General features: G+C 32.8%; 1 protein-coding gene across 4 annotated transcripts in view; it reads left to right on the forward strand.

Moving 5' to 3' along the window:
• Nucleotides 1-16,832, forward strand: part of step (cytohesin steppke) — a 151,200-nt gene that overhangs the window by 72,788 nt on the left and 61,580 nt on the right. The window contains exon 1 of one of the 4 annotated variants that reach the window (XM_035366732.2): nt 9,549-9,717. The exons of 2 other annotated variants lie outside the window; for them this stretch is intronic. In XM_035366732.2, the coding sequence (XP_035222623.1) occupies nt 9,609-9,717 (109 nt within the window). In that variant the 5' untranslated portion in view covers nt 9,549-9,608. Of the gene's footprint in view, nt 1-9,548; nt 9,718-16,832 lie in introns of those variants that run through there. One more of the 4 variants, XM_035366740.2, reaches the window with a different exon arrangement.

Consider the following 16,832-nt stretch of genomic DNA (forward strand, 5'->3'; position numbering starts at 1 on the left):
GAAAAAAAAAAGGGTGTTGAAACCAGACTACGATCAAACAAAGCACCCCACTTATTAGATATTGATGGTGACACATGTCACACAGCTAATAACTGTGCAAAAAAATTTGCTTCATGTTTTGATAGATACTTAGAAGATTTGTTTGATGACATCTATTTTGATATGAAAAGCTGCAGTAAAAGAAAAAAAATTTTCAAAATCTGTGAATCCCTTGCCATTAAAAAACTTACATTTTATGTGTTTTAGAAAGAATCAAAGATCTGTGGGATGCTCTTATTGCATTTTATTTTCACTACTTGTATAAAACTGATAAAGGGGATTATTTTTCTTATTTTGAAACTGTATACAATAAAAGAAATATTTCCGCAGCTCAGAACAAAATTGTTGAAGGGGTGTATTCTTGCTTGCATTCCCAACAACTCACTAAGGATGCTTTAGCTCGGAAAAAAAGAATACTAAATGGGTTATTTGTTATGCAAAACAAAACTTTATTGCATATGGCATTATATTCAGCAGTATTACCAGAGTTCAACACATATATTAAATTATTTTAAACAAAACAAAACAAAAAAAAAAAAAAAAAAATCAATGCTTCATTTAATACATTCCAGTGTTTATAAATTGATGGCAAAATTTTTCTCTTTTTTTTATAAAGCCAGAAGATATAGAGTGCACATCTTATAATGATTTATTAAAGGTTGATGTCACAAATCCAGAATTCCATCTACCTAGCAAAGTAATATTTACTGGTGCAGAAGCTTCCACTCTCCTGAAGAAATTATCAAAAAATCATCCAATAGCAAAAGAATTCCAAATTTCTCTGATGAAAGCTTATACTAATACAGCACAGCATATGAAACAGAAATTACCCCTTAAAAATTTATATCTAATTAGTTTTACAGCATTAAATCCAGAGCTAAGAGGTAAAACCAGTACAATATTAGCTTTTGAAAAATTATCATCTTTTATGTCCCATATTTTTAGTGATAATAAAAAGTCAAAAGTAGAAGCTGAAATAAGGTTATACCAGAGTGATATTGATATCACCAAGAAATGCTGTACACATCTGATGAAAGTGGAAATCAAGTCAAGTGTACAATTGATAAATATTGGTCTAAAGTTTTTAATTTAAAAAATGATTTCACAAATGATTATAAGTATCCTACATTGGCTAAATTGGTCAAAGCCTGCCTTATTTGCTTCCATGGCCCATTAGTGGAAAGTGAATTCAACTTAATGGATACACTTGTCACTGACTATAGAACCTCTCTTAAGATTGATTCCCTAGATGCAGTGCAGACTATTAAATATGATTTAATGGCTTCTAAAGAAACCTCATGTGAAAAATATGGCTAAAAAAATCCAATGACTGATCCAATTCACAAAGATCTCTTACTGAATATGAACAGAAGTTGGAAACATATCAAGAGGACTTAAAAACATGTATTTCAGATGAGTCACCTATAAAAGTCTCCTTCTACATTAGCAGAAATTGATGCACGTTAAGAAAAACCTTCTACATTAGCAGAAAAGCAAACTGCTTCTACCTCTGCATGTGCAGTTCTCGGGAAAATTTCTTCAACTGTAAATGAGGAAAATAAAAGTCAACCTTCCTGCAATTATGAAGTTCACCACAAAAGAAAGACAAGCCCACAAACATCAGAAAATAAAAAAAGCAGCAGAAATTAGATAATTTTTTTAAAGAATTAGTTCAGGTAATTTAAAATATTTACATAAAATGTAGTAGTTTATATGTTTGAAAATTTATGGTTATTAATTTTGCAAAAAAAGTAATTCATTGAACTTTTATAATTAGGTCATTCAATACTTCATAATTGTAATTTTTCATTTCTCTTCCCCCCCTTCTCGAAACTCCAAAATGTCGGTAGTAAGTCCGTTAAAAGTTTCAGGGGATTTTTTGGGGTCCCACAAACACCCCTGAATGCGAGAATAAACCTAAGACCTCTGTACAAGTGAAAGCAGTGGCGCCCCCCCCGTTTGGTTACATCATTTAGAAAGTCTACAGGAGTTTTACAGTATGAAGTCACTCACTATCGTGGAACGTGCACAACCAGGGTATCACTTTTAGTACTTTGAGGAACACAAAATTTGCCCGCTGTCATAAATTCATTGCGCATCCTGGAGAATAAACCTTTGACTGTATGATTGGGGGCTTTTCTTTTCTTAAAAGTCTTAACTTCTGCGCAAGGTTTGAATGCGAAGGAAAGACAGGCCTGCATTCAGAAGTTAGAATTGATTTTGAAGGCATGTTTACTATTAAAACAAAATTTAGCTGCTAAAATTGTGGTTCACTTAAAAAGGGCTCGGTGCGCTCCGGCTGAAATTATAATTTATCTCGAAAGCAGAGAAGTGCCGGAATTTAAGCTCTGATTAATTAACATTTTCTGTATGGCAGACACATTTTCTGGAACTAAGCTGACAAAAGTCTTCCTGTATGTTCAGTGTCTCAGTATGATAATCGGAGTTGCAGTTAGGAGCTGATCAATCATATTTGTACAACTTAATTATATTATTGGGTTATAGTAAATTAATGTCATTTCAGTGACGAATAGTAAGTGAACATAAAAGCGTACCCAGTTGTATTACATCAAATTACGTAATAATTCAAGTAATTTTTGAAATATATACTAAATATTAAAACACTTTAATAAATGCCCTTTATGTTATGTTACGTTCTAGCCGATATTCAGATTTTTGAGACGTAGTCTTCGAATCTGGCCTTTATCGTTCTAATGACTACCGTCATCCGTTGTTTAATTTCAACGCTGTCATGTAATTCAGTTGTGAAAGCATAGTGTTTCACCAATCCCCGCATAAAGAATTTCGAAATGTTATATCAAGAGATCGAGTTGATTTCTCGGCCTATATAATATCCGTAGTTTCTTCATATGCGAGATTTGTAAAAGCTAGTGCTTAAGCAGTAAGTTGTAGGATAGTGTTGAACGTTAAAAAGAAAAGAAGAAAAAGAAAAAGGATTATGCAAATGATTAGAACATTAATGCTTTTAAATGCCGAGGAACGATCATGAGAGATTGAATGTTGACTGGAATACTGAAAGAATTTCCTATGAATGTATTTAAATTCGGCATTCATGTCCAAAAGATGTTTCAGTATCTGTTATAATCTACTGTTTAAATAAAGTCGGGTTTTTTTCCCGAGGGTGGACGGGATCATTCACTATTCGTCACCGAAAATTTACTGAATAATTTTAAACCGCCCTTTCTAATTACTTGCGTTAAGTTACTAATAGCTTCGTTTATATATATCTTTGTTCTTTTTTATATAAATTCAATTTTATGTATTATTTGGACATTTCCATCCCAATGAATATCCCTATTCACTCCATTTTGAAGACTGATAATTTTTATTATTACTTTCTACAGTAAACATGGAATGCTAGAAAAGGTTTGTTTCAGAAACATATGTTGCCCTTGTGTTGCACCACACCTTAATGCATGAACTTCTTAAATGTCTGCTTTTGGTATTCCGTTTTAAGATTTAAAAAAGAAATAATTAATATATTCTTGGCAAGTGTCTGGAAAATTACACTTTTTAATAGCTTTTGTGGGGGTTAGATGGTTTTCATCCATGAGCGCACATGGTCACTCTTATATATCTACCATCGCCTTTAAAGAACTGTTTTCCGCTGAATCTTTTGTTTTCAAGGTTGGTTTCGTTCTACTGCGTTATTTGAAAGAAAGTGCTCTTTAGAAGAAAGTAAAATAAGAAACATTTCCTTTTAATTCATGTAGCCAAAAATTTAAAACAGCTTTTGCTAAATTCTTTATAGCATTTTTAAGTATTCAAATAAGTTAACAAAGCGTTTTGTCTTGAGTAATAACTGGCATGGTTTTTAATAACTGGTATTTGATATCAAATGAAAATTTAGAAATTATAATCAATATTGCTTCATTGGCATAATTCCATTTCAGGTAAAGCAGAAAGTATTTTCGATTTTCATTCCTTTGTAACAGCAAGTTAATGTCATAATAATTCATAGGATAATGAAGGAATATGTTGAAAAGGTGTATGTGCAATATCTATAGCAATCTTCCTTTTTTAAAAAAAGTGCAGGAATAGCTTTCAAAATATGACTGGTGACTTTATTATGGTATTGTTGTTTATTTTACTCATAGGAATTCAGAAAGCATTTCTCGAAGTTGTTGAATTACGGAGTACGAATATTTCTCTTCGGAAAGGTAAAAAATATGTCCTTCGATCCATAGTTTGTTCACATATGACATTATGAAAGAACAAATTTCGAAGCAGCAAGCTGTATTTCTGGATCCAAATTATGTGCCGTTATAAGAAATTTTCATTCTAGAATATTTGCATTTTCAATCCTTTATCGAAATCACTTTGAAGATATATCAATACACTTAATATTGAATTTCGAAAACCGTCATTTAAAAAATTATGTTAACAGAAGCAGCAAATAAAACAATCAGTGGTCTCCAAAGTGGGGTACTCTTAAGTCACACATTGGGGTATGCCAAGGATGTTGGGAGTACATTGCGTTATATTATTTTATGTTATATTACATGGTATACAACTAATAATTATTTCCAATTCCTCGTAGACAACATAGTCTTTAATCAAACAATTACGATAATTTCTTATACACTATTTTTTTAAAGAATTACGCAGGCATTTTACCGAAGCGAAGCGAGGAGGTTTTAGCAAAGCAATAATGACATAATTAGCTCGCCAGGGTATTTATACTAAATCTGAGGTATAAGTAGAGCTAGTCTGTGATTGGTTAATTTGACGTTTTTACATAATATAGAAGATTCTCGAATTTGGGAGAACAAATGAATCTAGGGGGAGAGCACCAGATCTAGAAATTTTAATTTTGAGGTCGCCAATTATTTTTAAAGCAGCTATCGTATTTTTTTATATCTTACATGTATATACTCGTATTTGTGAAATTAAATTTCTGATCGCGGATCATTTTCTGAATTCTGTTCATTCCTCATGTGAGCTTAATCTATTCACAACTTTCAGTGCTTGTTAGTTTGAAACTACTTTCCCATCCAGCACAAACATGATCTCTCTCCCTTTTTCTCTTTTGTTCGTATTTTCGATTTCGTAAGGCTAAAATTCCCTTGGTGATAAATTTGACTACCATGTGATTCTGTAGCCCCGTTATTTGGATTTGGTATAAACTCTCCTAATCTAATAATATCCGAAACCTCGATATATGTATAGCATTTTAACTGTCGTGTATCTTAAGAAGCTTAATATTTTGAATATTTATAAAAAGAAAGGGGCATTAAAAAATTTCCGCGATATGGCATGGCTTATTAGGCTGTAGTTATTTAAAGATTGCTTTACTTTGTCAATCATCTCTTGGCCGAATCTAAAATCTGTTCTCTGGATACTAATTTGTAGTTGCAAAAAGTCAGTCTGGTACCAGCTTAAGGCCGAAGCGATGTTAGTTTACGGCGATTTTAAATAAAAATAAATTTAAGTGAATGCAAGGCAATCGTTATCGTGTTCTCCAACCAAACGCAATCAGCGTAATGATTGAGAGAAAGAACGGGAATCCCTGTTTTTAAAGATTCCATGACAGTTGATATTCTTCCGTCGAAGGTGATGCTGTTAAATTCACTGTATATGGATTGTGTTTTTGGTTGTCTGTCTGGCATTAACTAATCAAATTGACAGTCATCCGTCAGAGTGGGTTCGATAAAACAACGGAACAGTCCTGCGTTTCGGTTCGTGAAGTTCTGTGTAATGGATATGAGTCTGATGGAAAGCAAAAGTACAGAGTTAAGATTCTAGATAAGTTTTAAATCTGTAATCTTCGTTTTGCCGCTTACAGTACTTGAAATTCCTAAGGTAAGGGAGTTGAAAATGGAGACAATGTACTGCAATAAAACTTTTTCTCGATAGTAACCATTATTATGTTAGCTAGTAGTTTGGATCAGCAACTTCTCTAATCTTTCATCTTTCTCAGATTTAGAAATGCGGAACCAGGAAAATCAATTCGCTATGCTTACTGTCTCGGTATCAGAAAATCTATATTTTTCTGTAATTGAAAATTTCGTTGTAGCATAATGCTCTTATTTATAGATTTCAAGTTAAGTGAGAGAGAAGAGTAATGTTCTTGCGAAAACACACACCTTTTATCAAAAACCATTCGGTTTCTTTGAACGAATTTGTTGATGCCGAAACAAATTTGCAATGGAGAAGCAAATGCAAACTATGGAGAAGAATAGCATTTTTTCTTTTGACAAGCGCGAGATGCTTAACACGAAGAGCTTGATTCAAACGATCGAGTTCTTAACAATAAAGATCTATAGTGGTAGGCTATTCAGCTTCTATTATCGTAAAATGAATTATGCAGCATTGCATGGAACTTGCAGTAAAACGTTTTGGGCGTGGAATCTGGTTTAGACCATGCAGTTGACATCTGACCAAGCGTAGGTGTTAACAAACAGAATCCATTTCCCAGTTTCGATGACAGTTCAGTGAAGAAATGATTATCTTTTCTACCAACTAAACAGAAAAGATGCGAGATGGAAGAAAGCTGGACCCTGTTATCAGCTGACAGTTTCATGTGGTACTGGAACTCCTTTCCCGTAGGCCTTCCTAATGTGCTATAGCAGCTCTTATACAATCGATCGGGATGACTGCAGTTCATTGACTAATTTTACGATGATCTGGGAGGGATATGTTTCAATAACTTTACACAAGAGATCATTATCTAGCTAGAAGTTATTCTCGTTGAAAGATGGACATTCATGAAGTTAAAATTTACCGACCGGAATAAAGCAAACCACTGTTGGTATTCCTGAGCCTCTATGCATTTGGAGATACTGTGCAAATGCTTCTGAAAATCATTTGTTGTCTTTGTTACCCTTGTGAAATTCATAAAACATGCAATAGCAAAGATAATGTTCCTGAGGTTCCCTGTCATTCATCATGATCATTTGCGAGAAAAAATGATTGTAAAATTTTATAGCAGAATATCTCTTTCCTCTATATTATTATTATTTTAGTTTTCCACAGCAATATTATCAAGTACAGGACTCTCAAAATTATATTACATAAAAAAGACATTTTTCTGCTATTCCAATAGATTCCTTGGAAGAAATAACAAACTACCTTTCAATGCAACTTCAAAATTGATATTTTTTTTTTTTTTTTTTTTTTTTTTTTTGAAAATAAGCATGCTATCTTAACATAAACAGATATTAGCGTTGAACATCACCTCCAGTCATATTCTTTGCTGCAACCATGCACATAATTTCGACAACTGAAAACAAAATCAAAATGCCTTTAAAGAAATCTTTTCTAATTTGCGATTGTCATTCATCAATAACATTGTCTTTGAATTCCGTTTTGATCTCTTGCCGTCGTTAAATTATTTTCAAATAAAATTAGCAGAAGAGTTATTTCTATTTGCTCTATAAGAACGTCGGATCATGCGATTTCGCCGTGCAAGGACTTCTGATTTGTGCTTTTGCGAGGCTGTTATTGAAGTTCTACATAGGTTTAAAAGACCTCTCTTATACAAATTTTTGGAGCTTGTTTGGGGAATATAGCTGAAGTGCAGTCTGCTTTATGGCCTGTGTTGTACTCCGAGGTATTCTTATTTACATAAAGAATTTCGTGTCTGTCCTTCACTAGTACAGCCCAACAATGGTAGTTCATCTTGGATTCTTCTGCCAGCAGACGAGCAAGCTTATTGGATTCGAATCCAAAGGAAACGCGGATATTTACGGTGTGAGGATACTTCATAGGGTATTTTCTCCCTCCTTTCTGCATGCTTTCGTGGTAGCACACTCGACGCGTATTTGAGAGGTCCAGATTCGAGTCTCGGCTAGGACACTGCTCATTTTTCACGTCTCCAGCTTCAAAATAGCCTAATGACTTTACAGTGGCGCGCGAATTAAAAGGGGATGGATGATGATTCTTCACCACAGGATTTGGCGACTGGGTCCCCTAATCCACAGTCGTTCTTTAAAAGGATGAGTATGTAAGGTATTTTCTCCCTTCTTTCTACATGCCTTCATGGTGTAACGGTAGTACTCTCGGTGCGTATTCGAGAGGTTCTGGTTGGTGCATTGCTGATTTTTCACTGCTCCAGTATCAAAATCGTACTTGCCCAGAGACGTAAACAAAAAACTGTGAGCCAATTGAGTTTGAGTAAGTTTATAAATGACTAAAAATAAATAAATCGTACTTACCCAGAGACAGATATGCCTCGCAGCACAGTTACGCATTATTCATGTCATCATTATTTGGCAGTTGTACATTTGTGAACAACTATTTTCAAGAATAAAAGAGATGGCACATTAAGAGTAAATTTTCACTATTTTCAAGAGAGCACATTAAGAATAAAATTGTAACCAGAATTTAGAGTAAAATTACAAGTATTAGAGAACACCTTGAGGACTGTCTGAGAATTGAACCACTTCAGTCGAACTAAACACTGATGCATCAGTTTCTCAAATCGAAGGCCAAATATCCCTATAACTTCTCGTTATTTTCAAAATTATAAAGGAAATTTATAATGAAATGTTACGTGTAGAATATCAAATAAAATGGCAAAATAATTCTATGTTACTGTCATTAAGAACTATCTTAAATTAATAAGTAAATTGTCTAATAGAAATTTTAAATTACTTATGTATGTTTTACGTTGCTGTTTGTTCATCAACTATCATTAAGGTTAAATAGTGGTAGTTCGACATATGAATCAAGTGTATCCCTGATTCAGTTAAAATTTTCCTATATATGCGCTTTCTAAATAATACATACTTTCCTATATAATACATACTGATCAAATTTAGGCTAACGAGGTCGAACCCGCTCATTTCTCTCCTCGAGATGAAACTGAAAAATTTTCAGGGCTCAAACCTGAGCAAACCCGAAAATTTTTAATGAATCTACGTAGTTGTGTGATTTACAGTTTTTGGTGGTCACGAGCTGCCTCTGGTGGTAGAAATATTTCTATGACTCAAGATATCTCGTCCTCTTCCAGTGTGGCCCGAGCAAGCAAAAAGGTTAGACACGTCTGCTGTAAAGTATGCATATTATTAAAAAATAACAATTTGATCGATTTTAATACGATACTTCGTTATTTATAAATTACTAAAAAAAAACTATAACTGTCTTGCTTAGTTACAGTTCTAAAAAATATACTAATTTAAAAGGAACGAATGTTAGAATGATTAATTTGAATATACTATCTTCTATTATCAACAGTAAGAGAACCTCTTAATTCGCATTCGGAGTGAAAACTAAAGGTGGGTGTTAATGGAGGTGGAAGAAATGACTTCTTCCATTTATATAATAAAATCTACCACAAGGTAACTTTTTAAGGAAAAAGAAAGCAAGCACAGTTTTTGTCCGTCCGGTCCATCGTTGGGTGGATAGAAAACAGGAGGGGTTTTATGTCGCCGGTCGCTCGTGCGTGACAACCCACCGTTCGCACGGGAAACGACCGCAATTAAAAAGGCGAAACAATGAAACCGCCTGTACCGAAGGAAAGAACGAACGGACGCTCGCTTGCTCAGGCAGTCGAATTCGGAAAGACGACCGCGCGCTCGTTTGTTTTGATCATCTGTCCGTTTGACATGACTCTCCACCAAATGGAGTGCGAGAAGGCCTTCTGCGACGTGATGCTGAACTTTATGTTTCCAGATTTCATCGTTGTCGAAGCGATACCGGGAGCGTTAGTCCACTGTGAGTACCACGTGTTTGTTCATTCATACATTCCCGTTAGTCATCGATCGATCATTTTTATTGCAGCCGCCCTCAGAACAGCCGCTGTGGATGTTTTCTCTAACACTGTAATTTCGCTCTTTTCGATAAAGGATAAATGTAGGACAGATGATATATTTTCCGTATTGAGGCTCTCATTCAAAGCATGGGCAGTCGAAAAAATTCGCCGGAATTTTAAAATTCTTAAATTCAGGGCTCAAATTCAGCCGAACAGCGTCGTACTTAGGATGCTATACGTCTAGGTAATCGAAGTTTCAGCTGGAGCGCAGCCGAACCCGAAATGATATAATTTTTTTTTTTTTTTTTCGTTTTTTATTAGATTCAATCGCAGTATCTGTGAGAAATTCTATTATCCGCCTAGGCAATAATAAGTCTGATGGCCATACTAATTATTGTATTCATGCCTATATTTCTCAAGAATATTAAAAGCTCGTCAAAACTCAGAACGTAAGAATCGTAAAAGCATCCACCGCATAAGCTGAAACCCTATATCTAAGGGGAAGTTTTGGTATTTTAATTAATTTTATTATTTATTTAATTACTATAAATTTATTTTTAATTTTAAAGGATTTATGTCTTTTAATTTTATTTAAATATAATTACGCTGTATATTTTTTTATAATTTTATGTTATTCCTTTTTATGGTTTCTGGTAATCCTTCAGCATATTGTTCCAACGATATTTTTAAATTTAGAAATTCAGAATGGAGGAAAAGCACAATTATTCAAACCATTTGCAGATTTTTCAACAAAGTTCTCCATGAAAACGTCTCTCCGCTTATGTAGATAGCCCGTATGTGCTTTATGTAATTAATTCAGTGTTTCTGTTTTGAAACTGAGGAATTGAATGCGGCAGAATTTAAGTTTAGAAAATCTGAGGGGGCGATGGGATATTCCTGGATATCTTTAAATAAAAATGTACCATACATTCTCTGCCGCTCCATTCGTTTGTTTGTTTGTTTAGTGCAGCAAGGCAAAGCATAAAAGGTTGCCCCCCTAAGGGGAGGAAGGGTTTCAGGGAGGACTTTTTAAGAAAAACTGGTTCATATTCTCTATTTAATATCCACAAGTTATAAATGAATGCTAGAAAGATCGAAATTCCGTTTTTATCCTTTATGACACGGCTAGTTATAACGCATTATCGGATGTTTCGCTTCTATTGCCTAAATCCGCATGTAAATAATATGGTTCGGAAAAACTGCTTTCAACAAAAAGCATTCTTTAAGCATCATTAAGTTCTCTGAATAATACAGTCTCCAAAAAATATACGTAACCGCTTGGAATTTAAAAAAGTGGATCGAAACTTTTAATTGCATAGAAAATTTAATTGTATCTAGTCAAATAAATGGATAAAATATTGGAAACGTTTTTAGAAAAGTAATGTTACGAACCTTGTGTGCTTTTATTACCTGATGTATTAAATAAATAAATGCTATGCACAAAATGTGCACGGTATAATTTTAATTTGCAGAGACATATATGCATACGATCTTGTGGATTTGCGATTTGTGTTTTTATGCATTGTATTCTGCATTTTTACGCTTTTGTGTGTTGACCTTTGCTTGCATAATTTATTCATTTTTGTGCGTCAAAATCAGTTTTGAACTTGTATAATGTATTCGTACACTGTGTAGGTATCCTTCCCCCAATATGTTTCATTATAACCTGCATTTAATTACGCCCAGTTCGCTACATTATAAAAACCGTAAGCAGTTTAAGATAATCAGGATTCAGTTTTCTCAATAGTAAAATCTGAACAGCTATTTTGTAATTGTTTATATAATGAAATATAAATCCAGTTTAATATGGCCCATGCACTCCATTTTAACAACTCCTTATCCTGCTTTTTATTCACTTAATTTGATTTTGTTTATGAAATAATATACTAGATATGCGTACCAGTACATATACTATGATATGTAGTCATGACTGCTTATAATTTAATATGTATATTTTTCACATATTCTTCTTGTGTAGCTTTTGTGTGTGTTCCTTCGTATTAATTTTTAAGCAAAATGTTTAATTTAGGTTTACATTTAATAATTGAGTTTTTGAGCAAGATATTTATTAAACACGTCTCTTTCGAACTAAGTTTTGCCATATTGAGGTTTGCATGATTTGTAGCATATATTTTTATTCTTGTTTCGAAAAATTGTTTATTCTTTAATATGAAAGGCCAAACCTCGATTAATTTAAGAACATTTTTTTTTCTTTTTTTCCAATTGAGGGATTTTTCAATAAATAAATTTGTGTTTTAAGTTATCAAAGAGTTTCATCAAGATTACCATTTAACTCAAAATGTTAAAGAAAGGTTCTACGTCCTAATTTATTTCCCAAAATTGTTTTCTTGACTTATTTAGACGAAAGCTTAATGTACGTGAAAATCTTTATGTGATTCATTTCCACCATTTTGAAGAGAGAATAATTATGTGTTCTAAATTAACCAATGAAACGTATGGGTATTAAACTTTTTATATTAATAATTAAGATGTGCTAAAAATGAAAAGAGTTGAGCAACCAGCCAATAAAAAGTAGTTGCTGCATTTATTGGTAGAATCCGTAAATGTCTGAAGAACATTGTTTACTTTTTCCTGAAATCCACGATGATAGAATAAGCTTGAATAATTTAGGCGATGGAAGAAGCCATTTGGATAAGAATTTTCTTGGTTTCCGCTATATGTAACCGTCTTCTGTAGAATATATTGCCCAAGACACAGTCTCAAATGCTTTTATTTTATTTACAGTTATTTTTAATCAAATTATCATATAATTATAAGCAGTTAATTTTGAGAATAAAACTTAGATAATGTTGAAGCAGTGTGTGTACCCATCAGTGGTTAGCAGCAAAAGTAGCTGTTGCCGATTTCTGGTAGATGCAAGCAATGCAGTCGTGTGCCAGGCCACAATGCCAGTGCTAGTGCTGTCTCAATTTTTTTGTAATCAAGAATCGAGATTGAGACGCAGCTGTTACTATACATAGATATCTTTTTAGTTTTCTACTTTAGCGGAAATTATCTCCACCATCGAGTTGCATATCTCAAGATGGTGTAAATAGCCCGTATTCTATGTTTTTATGCCTGTATGGCCGACATCTCGTACATCCTATCTCAGTAGATACTTTAGAGCTTATCCTTAAACAACGGTATTTAAAAAATGTTTCGTAAAACATGCACTCATGTTCACGATAGGCATCAGTGTTATTAAAACTATTTGAAGAGATATTTATTTGTTTCTTGCATGTCAGTACAGTGTCATTTTTCTCTGATACCAAGACAGTGTTATTTTTGGTTTTAAATAATAAATCAGATATTAATAATTGAATTATTGTTTTATTATTAATCACATGAAATGTCTTAAGTTCGTTAAGCTTCAGATCTTAGATACTCTTAATCATAAAGTGAATTATGAATCTAATTTTGTTGCATTAAATTTGTTGCTAAAAAAAATTCTTTTCCTGCAAAAAACTGTTTAAATATTTTAAGTCCAAGAAATGCATTTCATGTTTTAAATCTCCAATGATGTCGTCAGTCTTTTTATTAACATCATTGATTAATTAGGAAGCATGAAAATTTTAAAATATTCTGTAATCATTAAATTTTAAAATATTCTATTATCTTTAAGAATAAATGCTTACACCACTATTTACTACAGTTAAATTATATTCTCAGTTTAATTGTAATATAAAATTTAAGTTTACTGTGCCCTGTAACGCTTTGGAAATAGATGGCATGGTATTAAAAGTCAACCGCTGTGTTTATTCTTCCGAGAAAAACCATGCGAGCTAGGCAGAGCTTGTGAATAGCCTACATTGTGCTTCTGCAGCTGCAATGAAATACTGCACAGTGTAGCTTGAGCCTTGTCCAAAGTGTTGTCAACTGTATTGAATATCTTCAACCCGGGAAATGCTATTGGTAACTTTTTAGTTTGTGACATATTTCTTTTGGAAGCAACTGTACAAGGTTTTGGCTCGTATATTATGTTCTTTGAACATTCATGCAAATTTCTTGCCTATTTTATTTCATTTGATTGATTTTTTTTTTTTTTTTTTTTTTTTTTTCCCCTCCTTCCTTCCAGTCACACAATATTTTATTTCATCTTCTAGCTACCTTTGTTGATACTTTATTTTTTTAGTATTTTGAAGTCATCACATTCTTCAAGTGAAACTTTTTGTTGATGGCTACGAATATTAATGTGGTATGATTTCATTTTAAAAAAATGGAATGACCTTTAATTTATTTATATATAGACATTTAAAATCTTAAATTTAATGCACTGAAAACTTCTTAAAAAAGAGAATTTCCTCTGCAAGTTACCAGTATATCTGAAAATGTAAATTTTTCTGACTGCGTCCACAGAAAATCAAATTAACCTAAAATCAATTCAGAATAGTCTTAGCGAGGTTTCTTTTTATTTATATAGTTTCATGAATTCGTAAAAGTCATAAATTATCTGATTTTCAATCCAGCTAAAGAATAATACTTTAATAGAAAATGTTTTTGCTTCTTCTAATAGAGGGACTTATCCAGCAGTCTCTATCAAAATGCATAGAAGTTTCCAATAAAACCAATTTCAGTCTGAAATTTAATTTTACTTAATTTGAATTGTACTAATATAAAACGCGTTTGTATACCTGTTAAGTTAAGGTTACCATATATAAGCGAAGATAATCCAACACAGATTCAAATTAAGTTATTTCAGTGGTAAGACTACGAATCGTAAGTTTTATAACACTACATAATGAACAAAAAATAAATAAATAAATAAATAAATAAAGAAGAATAGAGAAAAAAATCCGAAAGGCTTCAGATTTTAACGGTCACTCAAAGGGTTTTTTACGGTTTTTTATGCTTTCGCTCAGCTCACAGTCAACCAATCTGCTGTTACACTCACTCCTACTATCCCCTCCCTTTTATTTTCTTTTTAGCCTTATTATTAAGTATTATTTTGTTCGCACTTGCGCCATATACAATTCAACAGCAAAATTACAAAAATTTTAAAAGCAGCATGTCTCGACAGCGTTAAGTGCTGGCATACATTCTTTTTTTTTTTTCCTAAGATAGCTTAAAAAATGTTTTTTTTTCTCTTTATTATTAACGTTTTTTTGCGTGTACTTGTTTATTAAATATCACGTTCTTGGCGCTTACGCCACATAAAATTCGATTCAACAACAAAATCACAAAATATTTAAAAAGAGCATATCTTTAGAATTTCCGACTGGCAGTCTCGCGCACTGGAGATCAAAGTGGTCTTTCCCCCCCCCCGTACAGTGTTGCTACTGCTGCCTTTGAAATCGTTGAGTTTGTTAATCAAACGTTCTTTAAAATTTTACAAAAGAGGTAATAGGTAATAAAACAAATCGAAATTCAAAATTCGGCCTTCTAGGTGCCCATTTCCGGGTGGAGGACAACGTTATTCAAAATTTGATGACGTTGTCCTCTTTGTAACGTTGTCGCTCTAGGTACCGTTGTTTTTTTCACAATGCGAGAAACATGCATATTCTTCATTACTTGATTTCTTTAAATATAATACAGGGCGATAATATTTAGTGGCAACAGTTTGAAAATTTGTAGTGATTTAACACAAAATGCCGTTTCGAGGCTAATATCTCATTGGGGACTCACGTTCCTTTTGTGCAAAGAAATCTATCAAAGAGTATTTAAAATGCTGAAAAGAAGATATTGTATTTCTGTAGCAGTTTTCTTGTGAAGAATGTAAATAATGTAATGGAAATACCTACATATTAGTAAAAATATTACTGTAAATACGTGGATTTCGCTTTTATTTCTTCAACAAATTAATAAATTTTCGTACTTCAACATTCACAACTGCTCACTTAAAATTCCGAGCTTTCTTGAATTTAAGACACAGCCTCGGACGCAATTACGATTCTAGGACCGTCTGGAACAACCTCGGACGTCTGGTTGCCACTTCTAGGCTAGTTTTTAGAGAAAAGTGCAATAGCTGCCTAAAACGTTCGTGACTCTTAAAATGAATCGCGTTTAAATTGCATGTATGAAAATACCCGTAGCATACTAATAGACTTCTTTGCGAAATTTAATTAAATCTAACTTGGCATCACTATTGAAAAAAGAAAAACACAAAGGGGAACACATCATGGTATTTAAAGCTGACCTGCAACATCAGATTAAAGATCGTGTTTCAAAAATTGATAACGTTAATGGTTCATTCGCATATACACATTTGATATCATTTCTTACATTCAGTAGTAAAGTTAGCATATGCATTACCGTAATGGCTGTATTGCTGTAATTCGATGCATTAGTGAATATAATGCTATTTCTGTGCCCTATTCCGAGAAAATAATCTTTAATTTTACTATTTGTATTTTAACAGTTTTGTCGTATTTTAATTAATATTTTGCGTACTACAGTTCTCCGAATTGCTTTTTTAGAGTAGGAAATGCTAGCAGGGATGTGAGTTTCATTGCTACAGATTAAAAGACAAACCAAGTGCAACATACTTCTTTTAAATCGCTGAGATTTCTGACTAAATTTGAAACATAAATATCTTACGCTTAGCCGATTGGCGACACATTGCTCTTAAATCGCCGGATTTGTTAAACAAAAGTGCATTAATTTCGCACAAAATAAACTAAAATAATCTGAGGTGAATGAAAAACAAATTCGAAAATCCGGGCTTCGACGTACAATTGTGCGGGTGGAAGATTACGTGTGTTCAAAATATAGTGGCTATAGTTACCGCAGTTTTTCCAGAATACGAGGAACATACATACCAATATATTCTTCGTTTTTTAATAATAGAGATTAAATTTTAGTCTTATATTTTGCAGTCTTGTAATATATATATATATATATATATATATATTTCACAAAGACAGAAAGCTGAAATTTATAATTAATAAATAATCCATTAAATGTTGCAAAGAATTTTAAAAATGTTAAAAACCGAAACTTTTTAAACAAACAATACCCCAATTCAAAAATTAATGAAATTTAAAGAAAAATGAACAAAACAGAAGAGGAATTGAATCAACTCCAGTGCCACTTCGTCAGGGTGGAAGAACATTGAAATCAATTGAAATCTCTCTTCTACAAA

This window comes from Stegodyphus dumicola, chromosome 6 (assembly GCF_044657685.1).
Source record: "Stegodyphus dumicola isolate Sdum_Otavi_A_Nest chromosome 6, ASM4465768v1".
Classification (NCBI taxonomy): Eukaryota; Metazoa; Arthropoda; class Arachnida; order Araneae; family Eresidae; genus Stegodyphus; species Stegodyphus dumicola.